We start from the raw sequence: 15,367 nt of genomic DNA on the forward strand, positions 1-15,367 counted from the left end.
AGCCACCAGGGAAACCCATAATAAATAAAGATTACAGTTTAGAAAATCATCATTTTAACTACATTGTAAAATCTGTCCTTTGAGTTTGCCTTTTAGTGTTTAATATGAATGGTTATTTGATGTGAAATGTAGCTTCATCGTGTGAATTAACCTATCAGCAAAGTTACTTATTTAAATATCTTGTGAAACTGCCAGATTTAGCAATTAAAACCTAGAAAACTCCTCTCTGTACTTTTCTAAAATTTCCCTTATTGTTTTTGTGAAGAGATGACTTAATTTATACTGATGACTTAACATATACAGATCAATGGTAACACCTGAACCAGGGTTATTGAATAGTTTTTTCAGCAACACTAATTGAACTTCTTTTATTAGGAGATATTTAAGGAGGTAAATTGTATTATCTATATTGCTTTTTGAAGCCTTTCCAATGTCAAATCTCCTTTCTTTCATTTATTTATTTATTTATTTTTATTTTTTTTTTTTTTGAACTTGGGACATAAAAATTTAGTCTATAGCACAGAGTAACTTTGGGATCTTCTCTGTAAGTTCTATAGAAATTTGTCTGGCTTCAAAAACCAGAAGTTACCATTTCTGTTCTTAACCAACAGCACATTGTCATTCATTCCTTTGCTCAGTATTAAAATTGTCATTTAAAATTAATTTTTCTTTAAATGCAAATTGAGTACTAAGGTATTGTCATATACTTTATTAGGTGGACCCCACAGGAGAATATGGAAATCTGGTGACTATAAAGTCATTTAAAGAACAATTTCGTTTAGCAGGAGGTTTAAATTTACCAAAAATAATAGATTGTGTGGGCTCTGATGGAAAGGAAAGGAGACAGCTTGTCAAGGTGAGACTTTGCTTTTGTGGTGTGGTTCCTAGTGGATTAATGGAAAACATCAAAGAAAAACTAACAGATATTTTCTTCTTATTTTGGCTCTTTGGTTTTGTTCTCAGTAATTACAGGTGAGGAAAACAAAGTAGAAATAAATTGTTTTCTAGAAGCAGAATGCTTTTCCTCATGGTTTTGTGTGTGTGTCTTTAAGACCAGCCTTATTTTAACAGTTGGTTGAAGTGAAAGAATACTTTTTACATGTATAGACATGGTGAGGTTTAACCATCAGCCTACTTGTTATGAAAAAAATTTTTTGAGTGTTGCTTACTTTCTTGAATAGTTCAAGTTGAAGGCCCGTGCTTCAATGTCCTGGATCTGACATTGTGCTAAGTGCTATTTTAAACATATCCGAAAAGGATAGCACTCCTCCCTTACTCTGCTTTTACGCTTTGGGCCTTGCTGGGAAGTGGCAGAGAGACAACAGTGCTCCTTCACCTTGGTGCTTTGCAGTGTGCCCGTAAGTGTAGGCATTCCAGTTATTTTAGTCACAAAAGCAGCTGTGACGGGGAGTGGGGAAGGGTACTTCTTTTTTCTAAATTGGTCTACAGTGACATCACTGTATTCTAAAACTTTTCTTTTGTTCGTGTGTTTGTGTGTCTTAATTACTTAAGAGACTAAAGGGGAGCACAGATCCTCAGACTGATTTCCACGTGCCCTTTGGCTGTCCTCAGATGATTTTGTGTGATTTTATAGTAAAGAAAATGAACTATGCTTAGTTATTTGTGTTTTGATTATTCTGAAGGGCCGTGATGACCTGAGACAAGATGCCGTCATGCAGCAGGTTTTCCAGATGTGTAATACATTACTGCAGAGAAATACTGAAACCAGGAAGAGGAAATTGACTATTTGTACTTATAAGGTAACTTTTATTTCTGCTGCTTCATAAAGGACATACAAAAGACGCCATTATTGAGGTAGGGGTCAGCAAATACTTTCCTGAAGGATAATATTTTAGACTTTGTGGGCCACATACATAGGTCTCTGTTGCATATTCTTTATTTATTTTTTTCCTTGATAGCCCTTTAAACCTGAAAGACCATTCTTAGCTCACAGGCTATACAAAAATAGTTTGGGACTGGGTTTGGTACAAAGGCCATATATTGCTAAAGCTCTGATTTAAACAGTATTTTTCTTTTGTAAAAGTATACATTAATGTTAATTGCAGCATTTTTTTGTTTCAAGAAATCTTGTTCTTATAATCAGCTAAAGTATTTTCCCTTTATGTTTGACCATTTAGCCTATTTCTGATATAAAAGTGCTCTTTAGAAGAGAAATGATGTTAAAAAGAAAATACTGATTCAGTGAAAAATATATTATATAATGTAGAGTTTTAAAATTCTAAATATGCTAGTTTGTTTTTTGTTTTTTTTTGCATTTGTTTTTTTTTTTTTTTTGTCTTTTTTTTTTTTTTTTTAATTTTATTTTATTTTTAAACTTTACATAATTGTATTAGTTTTGCCAAATATCAAAATGAATCCACCACAGGTATACATGTGTTCCCCATCCTGAACCTTGACTAGGTAATACATTTGCATGGTTCAAAAATCCAATAATAGAAAAAGGTATAAAAAGGGAAGCCTTCTCTCACCTTTTTCCCTTTCGCTGTAAACCTCATGCCCCACCATCTCTTATTCTTATAAGTACCATTTTCATTTGTTTCCAGTGTTATACAAATAGAATATATGAATATAATTCCTTGTTTTCCCCCCTTTCCTAGAGACAACAATATTTTTTTAACTCAGCAATATATTATAGAAATTTTTTGCTTTTTTAACAACTGCTTTCTGCATTAGTACAGAGTTATCATAAAAGTCCTTATCATATAAAATAGGCATTTGGGTCATTTATAGTCCTTTACTGTAGCAAGCAGTGCTGTGCTGCAATAAATAATACTGAACATATTTCATATATGTACTGGTGAATCTGTGGGATAGATTTCCTAAAGTTGGACTGATGGGTAACAGTAAATGCACCTATAATTTGGTAGATATTGTCAGATTACCTTTAATAGAGGGATGTCCCAAATGCATTTCCTCCAGTATTTTGCCTGAGAAGATAATTCTTAAGTCACATTATTCTATTAATTTAATCATTTTTGACTCTTACATGAATGCTCATCTAGCACATTTGCATTTTTAAAAATTGCAATAAACCTCCATTTTGAAGGATGTGTTTTCTATCAGATCAGATCAGATTAGATAAGTCACTCAGTCGTGTCCGACTCTTTGCGACCCCATGAATCGCAGCACGCCAGGCCTCCCTGTCCATCACCAACTCCCGGAGTTCACTCAGACTCACGTCCATCGAGTCAGTGATGCCATCCAGCCATCTCATCCTCTGTCGTCCCCTTCTTCTCCTGCCCCAATCCCTCCCAGCATCAGAGTCTTTTCCAATAAGTCAACTCTTCGCATGAGGTGGCCCAAGTACTGGAGTTTCAGCTTTAGCATCATTCCTTCCAAAGAACACCCAGGGCTGATCTCCTTCAGAATGGACTGGTTGGATCTCCTTGCAGTCCAAGGGACTCTCAAGAGTCTTCTCCAACACCACAGTTCAAAAGCATCAATTCTTCAGTGCTCAGCCTTCTTCACAGTCCAACTCACATCCATACATGACCACAGGAAAAACCATAGCCTTGACTAGACGAACCGTTGTTGGCAAAGTAATGTCTCTGCTTTTGAATATGCTATCTAGGTTGGTCATAACTTTCCTTCCAAGGAGTAAGCGTCTTTTAATTTCATGGCTGCAGTCACCATCTGTAGTGATTTGGGAGCCCAGAAAAATAAAGTCTGACACTGTTTCCACTGTTTCCCTGTCTATTTCCCATGAAGTGGTGAGACCAGATGCCATGATCTTCGTTTTCTGAATGTTGAGCTTTAAGCCAACTTTTTCACTCTCCACTTTCACTTTCATCAAGAGGCTTTTGAGTTCCTCGTCACTTTCTGCCATAAGGGTGGTGTCATCTGCATATCTAAGGTTATTGATATTTCTCCCGGCAATCTTGATTCCAGCTTGTGTTTCTTCCAGTCCAGCGTTTCTCATGATGTACTCTGCATATAAGTTAAATAAACAGGGTGACAATATACAGCCTTGACGAACTCCTTTTCCTATTTGGAATGAGTCTGTTGTTCCATGTCCAGTTCGAACTGTTGCTTCCTGACCTGCATACAGATTTCTCAAGAGGCAGATCAGGTGGTCTGGTATTCCCATCTCTTGAAGAATTTTCCACAGTTTATTGTGATCCACACAGTCAAAGGCTTTGGCATAGTCAATAAAGCAGAAATAGATGTTTTTCTGGAACTCTCTTGCTTTTTCCATGATCCAGCGGATGTTGGCAATTTGATCTCTGGTTCCTCTGCCTTTTCTAAAACCAGCTTGAACATCAGGAAGTTCACGGTTCACATATTGCTGAAGCCTGGCTTGGAGAATTTTGAGCAGTTTTCTATAGGTGTTCCTTTCTGGTTTCATTCCTATATGTCCTATTTGCCCTTTATTTTCTGTCACTGCTGTAACAAGGCTTATTTATTTATTCGTTGTTTCTATTTCTGTGAAGATATAAACAAATTACGGTAATTACTGTCTATTAATAGAAAAGCAGTCTTTCAGAGACACTTAGGATAGCCCCATATCTGTTTCCTAAACCTGCAAAATGGTATATAAACAACAACTGTTTATTTTTTCCAGCAAGTTAACCCTACTTAAACTCGAGGTATCCCAACCATCAACTAAAATTAGTTTAAAAATATAATTAAAAATACAATAATGTTTATAATGTGAATAAGCTGCTTAGGATTAATGATAATAAGAAAGATGCAAGACTATATGAAAAAAAATTATACAAATGTAACAAGAAAGAAAAAAGGAAAAAAAAAGTACCACATCATAAATGGGAAGACACTTAAAAATGTCAGCTGATTTCAAATTAGCATAGACAATGAAATTCCAGTAAAAATTTTGTAATGTGGAACCATGATATAAAAGTTTATCTTGAAAAATATATTGGTGAGAATGACTAAAATGTCTTTGATAAAAGCAATACGTGAAAGTGGACACTGTCCAGTCATATGAAACCAAAGTAGCCTTGACAGATGTTTATATATACATGTGTTAGAAATTAGTATATAGCTTTGACATAAAGTTCCTTAAATGCTATTAACTCTGGGTATGATGGGATTATGGGTAGTACCTGTTTTTTAAATATATTTTGAATTGCCCTCAATGAACATTTTTTTAATTATAAAAATTATTGTTAAATTAAAAACACCAAAAAAATAAAAAATAAAAACACCAAATAGGGGAGCAGGGAAAAAGAAATTAGATCTACCCAGCAAAATTCTGATTGAGTTAGGCTATTGTAACTGGAGACTGAGGTTGTAACTGAAAACTGAGGGGTTTTTTTTAGAGCTTTTTAACTTCCTACAGAAATAGAAATATAAAACTCACTTATTATTTAGATGAAGTTGAAGAGTGGGAAATCATTTTTAAAAAGCACACTTTTTTCTTACTTGCAAATTTGTGAGCAATTTGTCACATGAAACTTTATTGTTAACTTGATGCTTTCTAGTACCAGTTAGCAAAAAGCGAGTTCTCATGGAATGCTAAGAGCAAAAGTTAAAATTAAAGATCTTTGAAATCTGATCTTTGATGTGGTTTAGATCAGTGCTACTCAAATTTAACAGGCATTCTAGTCCCTGGAAGGGTCTGTTAAAACGCAGATTGCTGAGCCCCTAAAATTTCTGATTCTAGGATGGAGCCTGAGAATATGCATTTCTACCAGGTACCAAGTGATGCTGATGCATCTGCAGTTTAGGAACCACACTTTGAGACCCAACAGTCTAGTTAATTTGCTATCTATTGATTTAGCTTCATTGTAGGACAAAGTTGATGAGTTGTTAACTGTCTCCTCTGACTGCTCAGACGTTTTTAGAGGGCAGATATTCAGTAACATGAGTGAAAGGGAAGTTTTGTGCTCTAAGTGCTAGACTTTTAGATGGCAAAAGCGATGAGTAGAGAGCTGGGATCCGATATTGTAGCTGTGAGTGCTCAGTCACTTCAGTCGTGTCTGACTCTTTGCAACCCCATGGACCATAGCCCGCTAGGCTCCTCTGTCCATGGGGTTTTCCTGGCAAGAATACTGAAGTGGGGTGTCATGCCGTCCTCCAGAGGATCTTCCTGACCCAGGGATCAAACCTACATCCCCTGCATTTCAGGTGGATTCTTTACCACTGAGCCACCAGGGAAGCCCTTGGGCTATAGGATCACCTGGTTTTCTCAGAAAGCAGCTCAGGCTTCCAAGCAAATAACACAGTTTGGCTTCCAGAGTTCATTGCTATAAAGCATGAGAGAAGACCTTAACCTAAAATATTTAGAAGGCAAAAACAACTAAACTCCATCTCTACCTGGTAACTTTTTAAATATCTGATTTTCACAGAGAACTCTTTTACCAATTAAATAGTGGAATTATTTAATGTTATATATTTGAATATTAAAAAATGTCCTCTTGGAAGACTGTGTGCTCCCAAGGCAGGGGGCACGGGTTTAAGCTCTCTCAGGGAACTGGATCCCACAAACTGCAACTAAGAAAGTGTCCACATGTCACAGCTAAGAGTTTTAACATGTTGCAACTAAAGATCCTACCTGCCATAATGAAGATCAAAGACCCCATGTGCTGCAACTGAGACCTGGCACAGCTAAGTAAACTAAAAAATAATAATAATAAAAATTTTAAATGACCCCTAAATATGAGAGTTTGGGTTTGACTTTATTGTTTAGAATTGTATTATTGGGCCAATAGATCTATATTATTTTGAGATTACTCCAAAAATGTGAAAGCTGTGTTGTAGCTTTGTTGCTAGTTGTTCTTGATTTCAGTTAAAGGTTCCTGGAAGTACTGTATTGTATGTAGTGAAGTAGTCAGCCTAATCTTCTTTGGAGTCATTCCCAATCTGTCATTCAGGCTTCTTGTGACCATTGTAACAACAAGCCGGGTCATTGACTGCCTGGAATTAACACTTGGTACGCAACTGTGGCTCAGTGGTAAAGAATCTGCCTGCCAGTGCAGATGTGGGTTTGATTCTTGAGTCAGGAAGATCCCCTAGAGAAAGAAATGGCAACCCCCTCCAGTATTCTTGCCTGGGAAGTCCCATGGACAGAGGAGGCTGGCAGGCTCTGGTCCACAGGGTGGCAAAAGAGTCAGACACAACTTAGTGACCGAACAACAACAAAGACAACAACCCAAATGTCAAAATGCAGCCTCAAAGGAGAGACTTGTATATTGAGGAACACAAGATATCAGAGAGAATCACATGGAGATGCAGGAAGACAAAGTTCATATTGTATTTGCTGGCACTGAGACATGGCCCTGTGATAACCAGGATTCGTGTGACTGGGCTAGTTTATCTCTACCAAAACTACATTTTTAGAAAGTATGTTGAACAACTAGCCTGAAATCTTAGATATGAGAGGATTCATTTTTTAAAATCAGTGTCTTACAAACAATATTTAAATGCTGAAAGAAGCTTTGTACTTAATTCTTCATTATGCCTTATGAAAAACATTGCCATTTGCCTTTTGAAACTTGAGTTCAATGTTTTTACGTCACCCAACATCTCTGAAATGAGATAGAAAGAAGCCAGCCTACTCCTTTCTCCATCAGTCTCTTAACAAAAGAAGGGTTTGATTTTTTTTTTCCCCCTCATAACTAGATAGTAATAGACAGTAATTTTAGAAAAGGGATCTTTGATGGAATATATTAGGAGGTAAGGATGTTAATGTGATCAAGCATTAGGGTCACAGCTAGCTCAAAGTCAAAGATAAAGCTGGATTTTCTGGGAGGAAGGTATTTAGAGGTACTTAAGCAGGAAGGAAAATAAGTTGGAAAGACTATGAGATCTGTTCATTCATTTGTTCACTAATTGTTTATTTACATGCCTAGTGGTGTATTAGATACTCTACCAGGTGTTGGGGATATAGAAGTAATACATAGTCTTAGTTCTTAAGAAGTTCATAGTCTACCATGAGAAACAGACAGATGATTACAATACAGAGTGTTAAGTGCATTTTTGAAGAATGAAAAGAGCTGAAGATGGAGAAATCATACTTATCTTTAACATCACTGGGGAAGACCCAGGCTGAGGGCAGGAACAGGCTCCAATGATGCCTGGGGAGAGAAAAGGGAGAGGCTTGGCCAACAACTCCCAGTGGACCCTCAATACAAGGCCATCACCCCCAGGGTCACTGTGACTTACTGGAGCAAGTGCAGTCTTCTGAGCCAGGGTTCTTCTAGCTCCTTTTTCTTGTACCCAATTAGGAGACCTTCCCACATTAACAGGCAGCCAGAACCTGTTTAATTGTTGCCTACCAAAATGCCTGTGATCTAGCACTGCTTCCGAGATTATGGCCCTGCCCCTAAAGAGAGGGCCTTGTTTTGGGAGCTTCTTGGCCCTGAGAGTGAGCACAGGCTTAGGAAGGATACACAGCATGGGACTCACAATCATTTGCCTCCTCCTACTGCTGGAGACAGTTTAACATCTGAGGGAGGATGGGAAGAAAGGAGGGGCCAGCCCTCTCTGCCCTGCCTCATTTGCTCCTGGTTATGCTCCTACAAGAAAAGTGATGAGTAGCCTAAGACCCACGGTACCTGGGCCCTATTCTGTGTCCATGATCCTTGGCAAACCCTTCCACTCACCCCTTTAACCAGGGCGGGTGGGCACAGGGCAACAGGAAGCCTGAAGCCGTGAAAAAGGCTTTAAAACACAAATCTTTTGCAGAGGCTCCTCTTAGGAACCTCAGGGCATGGTTCCTGTTCTGCCAGACTCCAGGGCTTAGGCCTGTGAACATCTGGGGGCTTAGGGTCTTAGGATCTGAGCAGCAGTGTTTTCCTCCACCAGCTAGCTCATCTAGAACTAGCCTCATTTTGGTGTCTTTGAGACAGGCCCTGAGCCTACTCATCCAGAGAGGACAATCAGAAAGGATTCAAGGCCCAGACACTGTAAAAACTGAGGGGGAGCCCACATGGGAGGGGCATGCACCCTGCTGTGGGATCACAGCTGCAGGGGACCACTTCAGGGGAAGGGCAGGGGGGCAGAAGACAGTAGGGGCATGCGCAGGCAGGGGGTGGGGAGTGGTGGCTTAGGACTGAAGCACCTTAAGTGCCAATTTTGTTTCACTGCAGAGCTTTTCACTTCCCTCTGCCTATAATACTCTTTCTTCAGATCTCTGCATGAACTTTTCCCTTAGGTTATTAGTCTTTCAGGCTTTTCTCCAGTGTCACCTCTTCAGAGATGCCTTCTCTCACCATATAGAAAAGTCTCTGTTACTTTTTTAAATGTCTGTTTTGTTCTATTATACTTGTTATCTGGCATCATTAAATGTCTATTAGTGTATGTGTTCCCACACTAGAATGAAGCTTTATAAGGACATGTTCTTCATCTGCCTCATTGCCGCTCTATCCTCAATGCCCTAGCATCATGTGTAAGACATAATAGACTCCCAAAAAACATAGTTAATAAATTAATGAAATCTCCTCCATGTTAAGACACAGAACATAAAATAATAAAACACTTGAGTATATTAAAATTAAAAATGTATAGAATTAAAGATACTATAAAGACAGGTGGCTGAGAAAACAAATTTTAAAATGTTGATAACAAAAAGGATTGTTATTAATAACAACAGGGATTTATGTACAGAATATGGATATAGCTATTACAGACCAGTAATAAAAAGAGAGCCAGTGAGAAAATGGGTGAAGAATACAAACAGGCAGTTCACAAGAAGAAAACATTTGAATAGCCAATAAGCCTGTCAAGTTTTACTCAGCTTTCCTGGGAATCTGGAAAATACAAATGAAAACCACAATAAGATACTGTTACACACCTCTTGGATTGACAAAATGTGGAAGTCTTGATAAATACTACATGTTGGGAGGCTATACAATAGACTCTGCTAATGGGTATATAAATTGGTACAACTACTTTGGATAGTTATTTGCCAGTATATGTTAACTAAGTTGAAGATGCATATCCTGAATGACCCAGCTCTTCAACTTCCAGGTACATGTACACCCTAGAAAAACTGAAATGTATTCATTATTAAACTAATAGCATTGGGGATAGCAGCATTGGGGAAATCTGGAAACAATGTAAATGTTAATCAGTATTCCAGTCATCCAATAAATTGGATGATTATGGTATATTTATACAATGCAGAGTTGTTAAAATGAATAACTTAGAGTTAAATGTACTAATATAGTTAAAGGTATTAATAAAATAGTGTTGATTGACAAAAAAGCAATTGCAAAACATACATATGGTATAAATTATTTAAAGCTTCAGTTCAGTTCAGTTCAGTCGCTCAGTCATGTCCGACTCTTTGCGACCCCATGAATCACAGCACGCCAGGCCTCCCTGTCCATCACCAATTCCCGGAGTTCACTCAGACTCACGTCCATCAAGTCAGTGATGCCACCCAGCCATCTCATCCTCTGTCATCCCCTTCTCCTCCTGCCCCCAATCCCTCCCAGCATGAGTGTCTTTTCCAATGAGTCAACTCATGAGGTGGCCAAAGTATTGGAGTTTCAGCTTTAGCATCATTCCTTCCAAAGAACACCCAGGGCTGATCTCCTTTAGAATGGACTGGTTGGATCTCCTTGCAGTCGAAGGGACTCTCAAGAGTCTTCTCCAACACCACAGTTCAAAAGCATCAATTCTTTGGCGCTCAGCTTTCTTCACAGTCCAACTCTCACATCCATACATGACCACTGGAAAAACCATAGCCTTGACTAGACGGACCTTTGTTGGCAAAGTAACGTCTCTGCTTTTCAATATGCTATCTAGGCTGGTCATAACTTTAAAGTTACATATATATATATATATACGTGCTATGCTGTGCTAAATTGCTTCAGTCGTTTCCGACTCTGTGCCCCGCTATAGACTACAACCTTCCAGGCTCCTCTGTCCATTGAATTCTCCATGCAAGAATACTGGAGTGGGTTGCCATGCCCTCCTCCAGGGGGGTCTTCCCTAGCCAGGGATTGAACCCACAGCTCCTGTGCCTCCTGCATTGGAGGCAGATTGTTCACTGCTGAGCCACCAGGGAAGCCATATATATATATAAAGCTTTGAAATACACCAAAATATGTGAACGTGATAAGCAAGGTAGCAGTCATCTTGTTGGTATGGAGGGGCACAGGGTCAGTGAGGAGTAAAAGAGAGTTTTGTCTCTTTCCCAGCAAATATGAAAAATCTTAGATTTCGTAAAGCAGTTTAGTAGGTAAAAGAGTGTTTATATTATTTTCTACTTTTACGTATATTTATAATGTCATAATTTTCAATCATTTTAATCTTTGGTAAAAGTACTCATTTTACAGTATGTTTAGGAACACATTTCCTCTTGAATAGCTAACGAGACTACAAAGCAAGAATACATACACTTTCAATTATTAAAGTAAAAAAAATGTATTAAAGTATACCCAAATTAAGACTACATTTGATGTCTTCCAAAGTGAAATTCTTTAAATTTGATTTCGAAGTCATAAGGAAAGCAAAGTTAATTCCTCTGCTAGATGGAGTAACCTAAGTATGGCTTGGTCAATCACAAATGATGAGTACAATTAACAGTATTGACCCCTTAGAGAATCCTGAAGAGTGAGAGAAGAGCACGTTCTTAGAAGTCTAAGCATCAGGCTAGAAAATCTTACTGTTTGAGCTCATTTATTTTCAGTTGCTTTCTTCCTATGGACATTCTGTAATGCAACTTGTAGTGCAACTTGAAAAAATGCTTCACACTGACTCTGATAATTAAATAATTTTCATATGCTCTTTAATGCCAATCCATAAACAAAAGGTATTTAATCTGTAACTTCAGGTGGTTCCCCTTTCTCAGCGAAGTGGCGTTCTTGAATGGTGCACAGGAACTGTCCCTATTGGTGAATTTCTTGTTAACAATGAGAATGGTGCTCATAAAAGATACAGGCCAAAGGATTTCAGTGCCATTCACTGCCAAAAGAAAATGATGGTGAGTAACATTCAAATATATATGTTATTACAAGATTATCTGGTAGCTTATTAAAATTGACAGTTATCAAATATTTTGGAATGTAAAAAATTTTAATTTCATCAGGTAATTGTATAAGACAGTATGCTCACTAGAGTGAAAGTTTGTGTGAATGAAAAAGGACAGTTTTTAAACTACGTTGTGTCAATCCTTGTCCCATGAGAAATGTAACTTTATTCAGTGTTTGCCAGTTTGTTTCCAATTTGGGGTAAGGTAGTTCTTAACAAACAAAATACTAACTAAAACCAAAAGAGAAAAAATTATGAAAGAGAGAGAGACCTTCTAAGACTTTTGCCACATCACATCACACTGGCCATCTGGTCTGACATTCATTGACCCAATCAGTGACATTTATTGAATGTCTCCTCTTTATCAGGTTCTATGGTAAGACTTCACAAATATGAGTAATCACTATCATACTTATCCCATTTTAAGATGAAAAGAAGTTCTGAGAATTTAGCTTCCCCCACGTCAGTGAACTAATAAATAATGGAACAAAGATTTAAACCTTGTCTGTCCAACTCTAAAATCTATTTACTTTTTCTTTTGTTGTGCTTTCTGTTATACATTTTAAAAAATGTATGGTAAAGCACTGTAGGGATTGTGAGGGAAGGGTTTGTGAAGGGACAGAGGAGGAAGTGATCCATTCTACCTGGGACAGGAAAGAGTGGAGAGAATCAGATTCAGCACTTGGTGGTGCAGTGGTTAAGAATCCGTCGTCCAAAGCAGGGGATGTGGCTTGATCCCTGGTCTGGGATCTTAAATCCCACATGCTGATGGGCAACTAAGCCCATGTGCCACAGCTAGAGAGAAGCCCTCTTGCTACAATGAAAGATCCCACGTACTGCAACTAAGAGCTAACTGCCAAATAAATAATAGACAAATATTTATTTATTAAAAAGAAAAAGACTTCATAGAGGAGATGGTGTTTGAGGTGAGTTTTATAAATGAATTGGTTTTCTAGGAAGGAGGAACATAGAAGCAAAAGGGAAGGAGGCACGAACAGGCAGGTAAAGATGGCATAGGCTTAGTTTTTGAGGAGGAATAGATGAGACTGAAGCAGTAGTCATTAGTCAAAAAGTGGAGGGTTGCTTCATGAAATGTTAAGAAATTTGCACTTTATCCTGTAAGCAATAGAGAACCCTTGAGAAGTATAGTAATATCAGATTGGCATTTTAGAAAACTAACTCTGACAACACTTATATTTTGAGAAAGCTGACTAGAAGCATGAGATTAAGTCTGAGAGTAATAACAGTAGGAATGGAGAACAGGCAGTTCAGTATCAGTGGTGCCCAGTTTCTAGATGGAGAGGCTATTTACCGTGTTGATGAATAAAGGAAGTAGCTGAGGTTTGCCAAATCTGAGAAGGCGAATTAGTTTGGATTTGGAAGTGATCCAAGTGAAGATATTGAGTGAAAATTGGAGAGGCACATCAGGCTGGAGCTTAATAAAAATACCTGAGCCAAAGACACAGATGTGATTTGCATTTCTCTAATAATGAGGAATGTTAGGCATCTTTTCATGTGTTTCTTGGCCATCTCTATGTCTTCTTTGGAGAAATGTCTGTGTAGGTATTATTGCAGGGCAGCAGTGGTGTCACAGGCTTAGAGAAGACTTGTGGACACAGTAGGGGAAGAAGAGGGTAGGATGAATTGAGAGAATAGCAAGAAAAATAGATAGCCAGTGGGGATTTGCTGTGTGACACAGGGAGCTCAATCCAGTGCTCCCTGGCAAATTAGAGCTATGGGATGGGGTGAGACAGAAGGAAGTTCAAGAGGGAGGGGGTGTATGTGTACCTGTGACTGATTCATGTTGATGTATGGCAGAAACCAGCACAATATTGTAAAGCAATTATCCTCCAATAAAAATTTTTTTAAAAGGAGGGGACATATGTATACCTATGGCTGATTCGTGTTGATGTATGGCAGAAATCATCACAATATTAAGTAATTATCCTCAAATTAAAAATAAAATAATTTTTTTTTAAAAGATACAGATTTGGAAGTCATTAGTCCATAGGTGAGAATTGAGCCCTTTGATGTAAATAAGCTTTGCTTCAGAAAGTTATTATATAGAAAGGAAGTGTTGAAGGACAGATCTGAGATGTTCGGCTGCCCTGCTGCCACAGTCAAGAATCAATCAACCCATGATTGATTCTTCCTTTTTCTTATCACACCCCTAGATCTGTGATATACCTAATAATATATGGAGCTATCTTTGGCATTTTTGTGTTTACTTCCACATAGGTTACAGAATCACTCAAATTACAATTGAATTAAAACAAATTACAGTCACTGTTGGTGTGCCTCTTTCCCCTAAAATTAACATGAAAACCCCAAAGGGATTATATTTTGTTATTAATTGCTTCCCTGACCAGACTTGTAGCTTCGTGTGTGTGTGTGCTTAGTCACTCAGTAATGTCCAAGTCTTTGTGACCCCATGGACTGTAGTCTGCCAGTCTTCTCTGTCTATGGAATTTTCCAGACAGACAAGTTTCTTGTAAGCAAAGATAATGTCTAGTTCTTCTTTTTATTACCTTTATACCTACTGTTCCATTTTCTTATTGAAACTCCTAGTACATATTAGTTGAACACAATACTGAGAAAATAATTTTATATTTTATCTATTAAAGGATATGCAGAAAAAGTCTTTTGAAGAGAAATATGAAACTTTCATGGAGATTTGCCAAAATTTTCAACCAGTTTTCCGTTACTTCTGCATGGAAAAATTCTTGGATCCAGCAGTGTGGTTTGAGAAACGATTGGCTTATACTCGGAGTGTGGCTACTTCTTCTATTGGTAATCTTCTTCTACATTTTAGTAGATTCAGCACTTCCTACATTCTGTGTTACAGGGAGATAATGATGGTGATCATGGTTTTTACCAAGCCACCATCATTAGATCATTGTGTTTCTTGTTGATCCTGATTCTTAGCTTCTAAATATAGCTCTTCTTATTTTGGCAGGAAAGAATTTCTTTTTTTCCAGGAAGAGAAGTAACACTGATTATTTTTCCTCTTTACTTAATAATGAATATGTCTTATTTTCTCTTCCCTCAATGTATTATTTTCTGGGATTTTCTTTGGAAAATAAAACTCATGATAATTCCATTTAAGTTATTTCCTTTAATTGTTACTGGTCTTTTGCATACAACCTTTATAACACAATGATATTAACACCCAATGATTGATTCTGTTTAATAGGAATAGGAATAATGATATATATTTAAATATTCTGTGTACAATATATATTTTGACTTTTTAATTTGTAAGAGTTTGGAATTAACAGTTAGTTAACAGTTAACAATATCTTAGAGTAAGGAAACTTAACAGGAATATCAGTGATCTATTGTTTTTAATAAAAGAACACTCTTTTCATCACTTAGGTACAGTATACCAGGAAGGCAGGACATGTAT

General features: G+C 37.5%; 1 protein-coding gene across 1 annotated transcript in view; it reads left to right on the plus strand.

Moving 5' to 3' along the window:
• Nucleotides 1-15,367, plus strand: part of ATM (ATM serine/threonine kinase) — a 153,127-nt gene that overhangs the window by 116,060 nt on the left and 21,700 nt on the right. Inside the window, exons 57-60 of the mRNA XM_019975381.2 lie at nt 716-856; nt 1,644-1,760; nt 11,765-11,914; nt 14,586-14,751. Of these exons, the coding sequence (XP_019830940.2) occupies nt 716-856; nt 1,644-1,760; nt 11,765-11,914; nt 14,586-14,751 (574 nt within the window). The remainder of the gene's footprint in view (nt 1-715; nt 857-1,643; nt 1,761-11,764; nt 11,915-14,585; nt 14,752-15,367) is intronic.

This window comes from Bos indicus, chromosome 15 (assembly GCF_029378745.1).
Source record: "Bos indicus isolate NIAB-ARS_2022 breed Sahiwal x Tharparkar chromosome 15, NIAB-ARS_B.indTharparkar_mat_pri_1.0, whole genome shotgun sequence".
NCBI lineage: Eukaryota > Metazoa > Chordata > Mammalia > Artiodactyla > Bovidae > Bos > Bos indicus.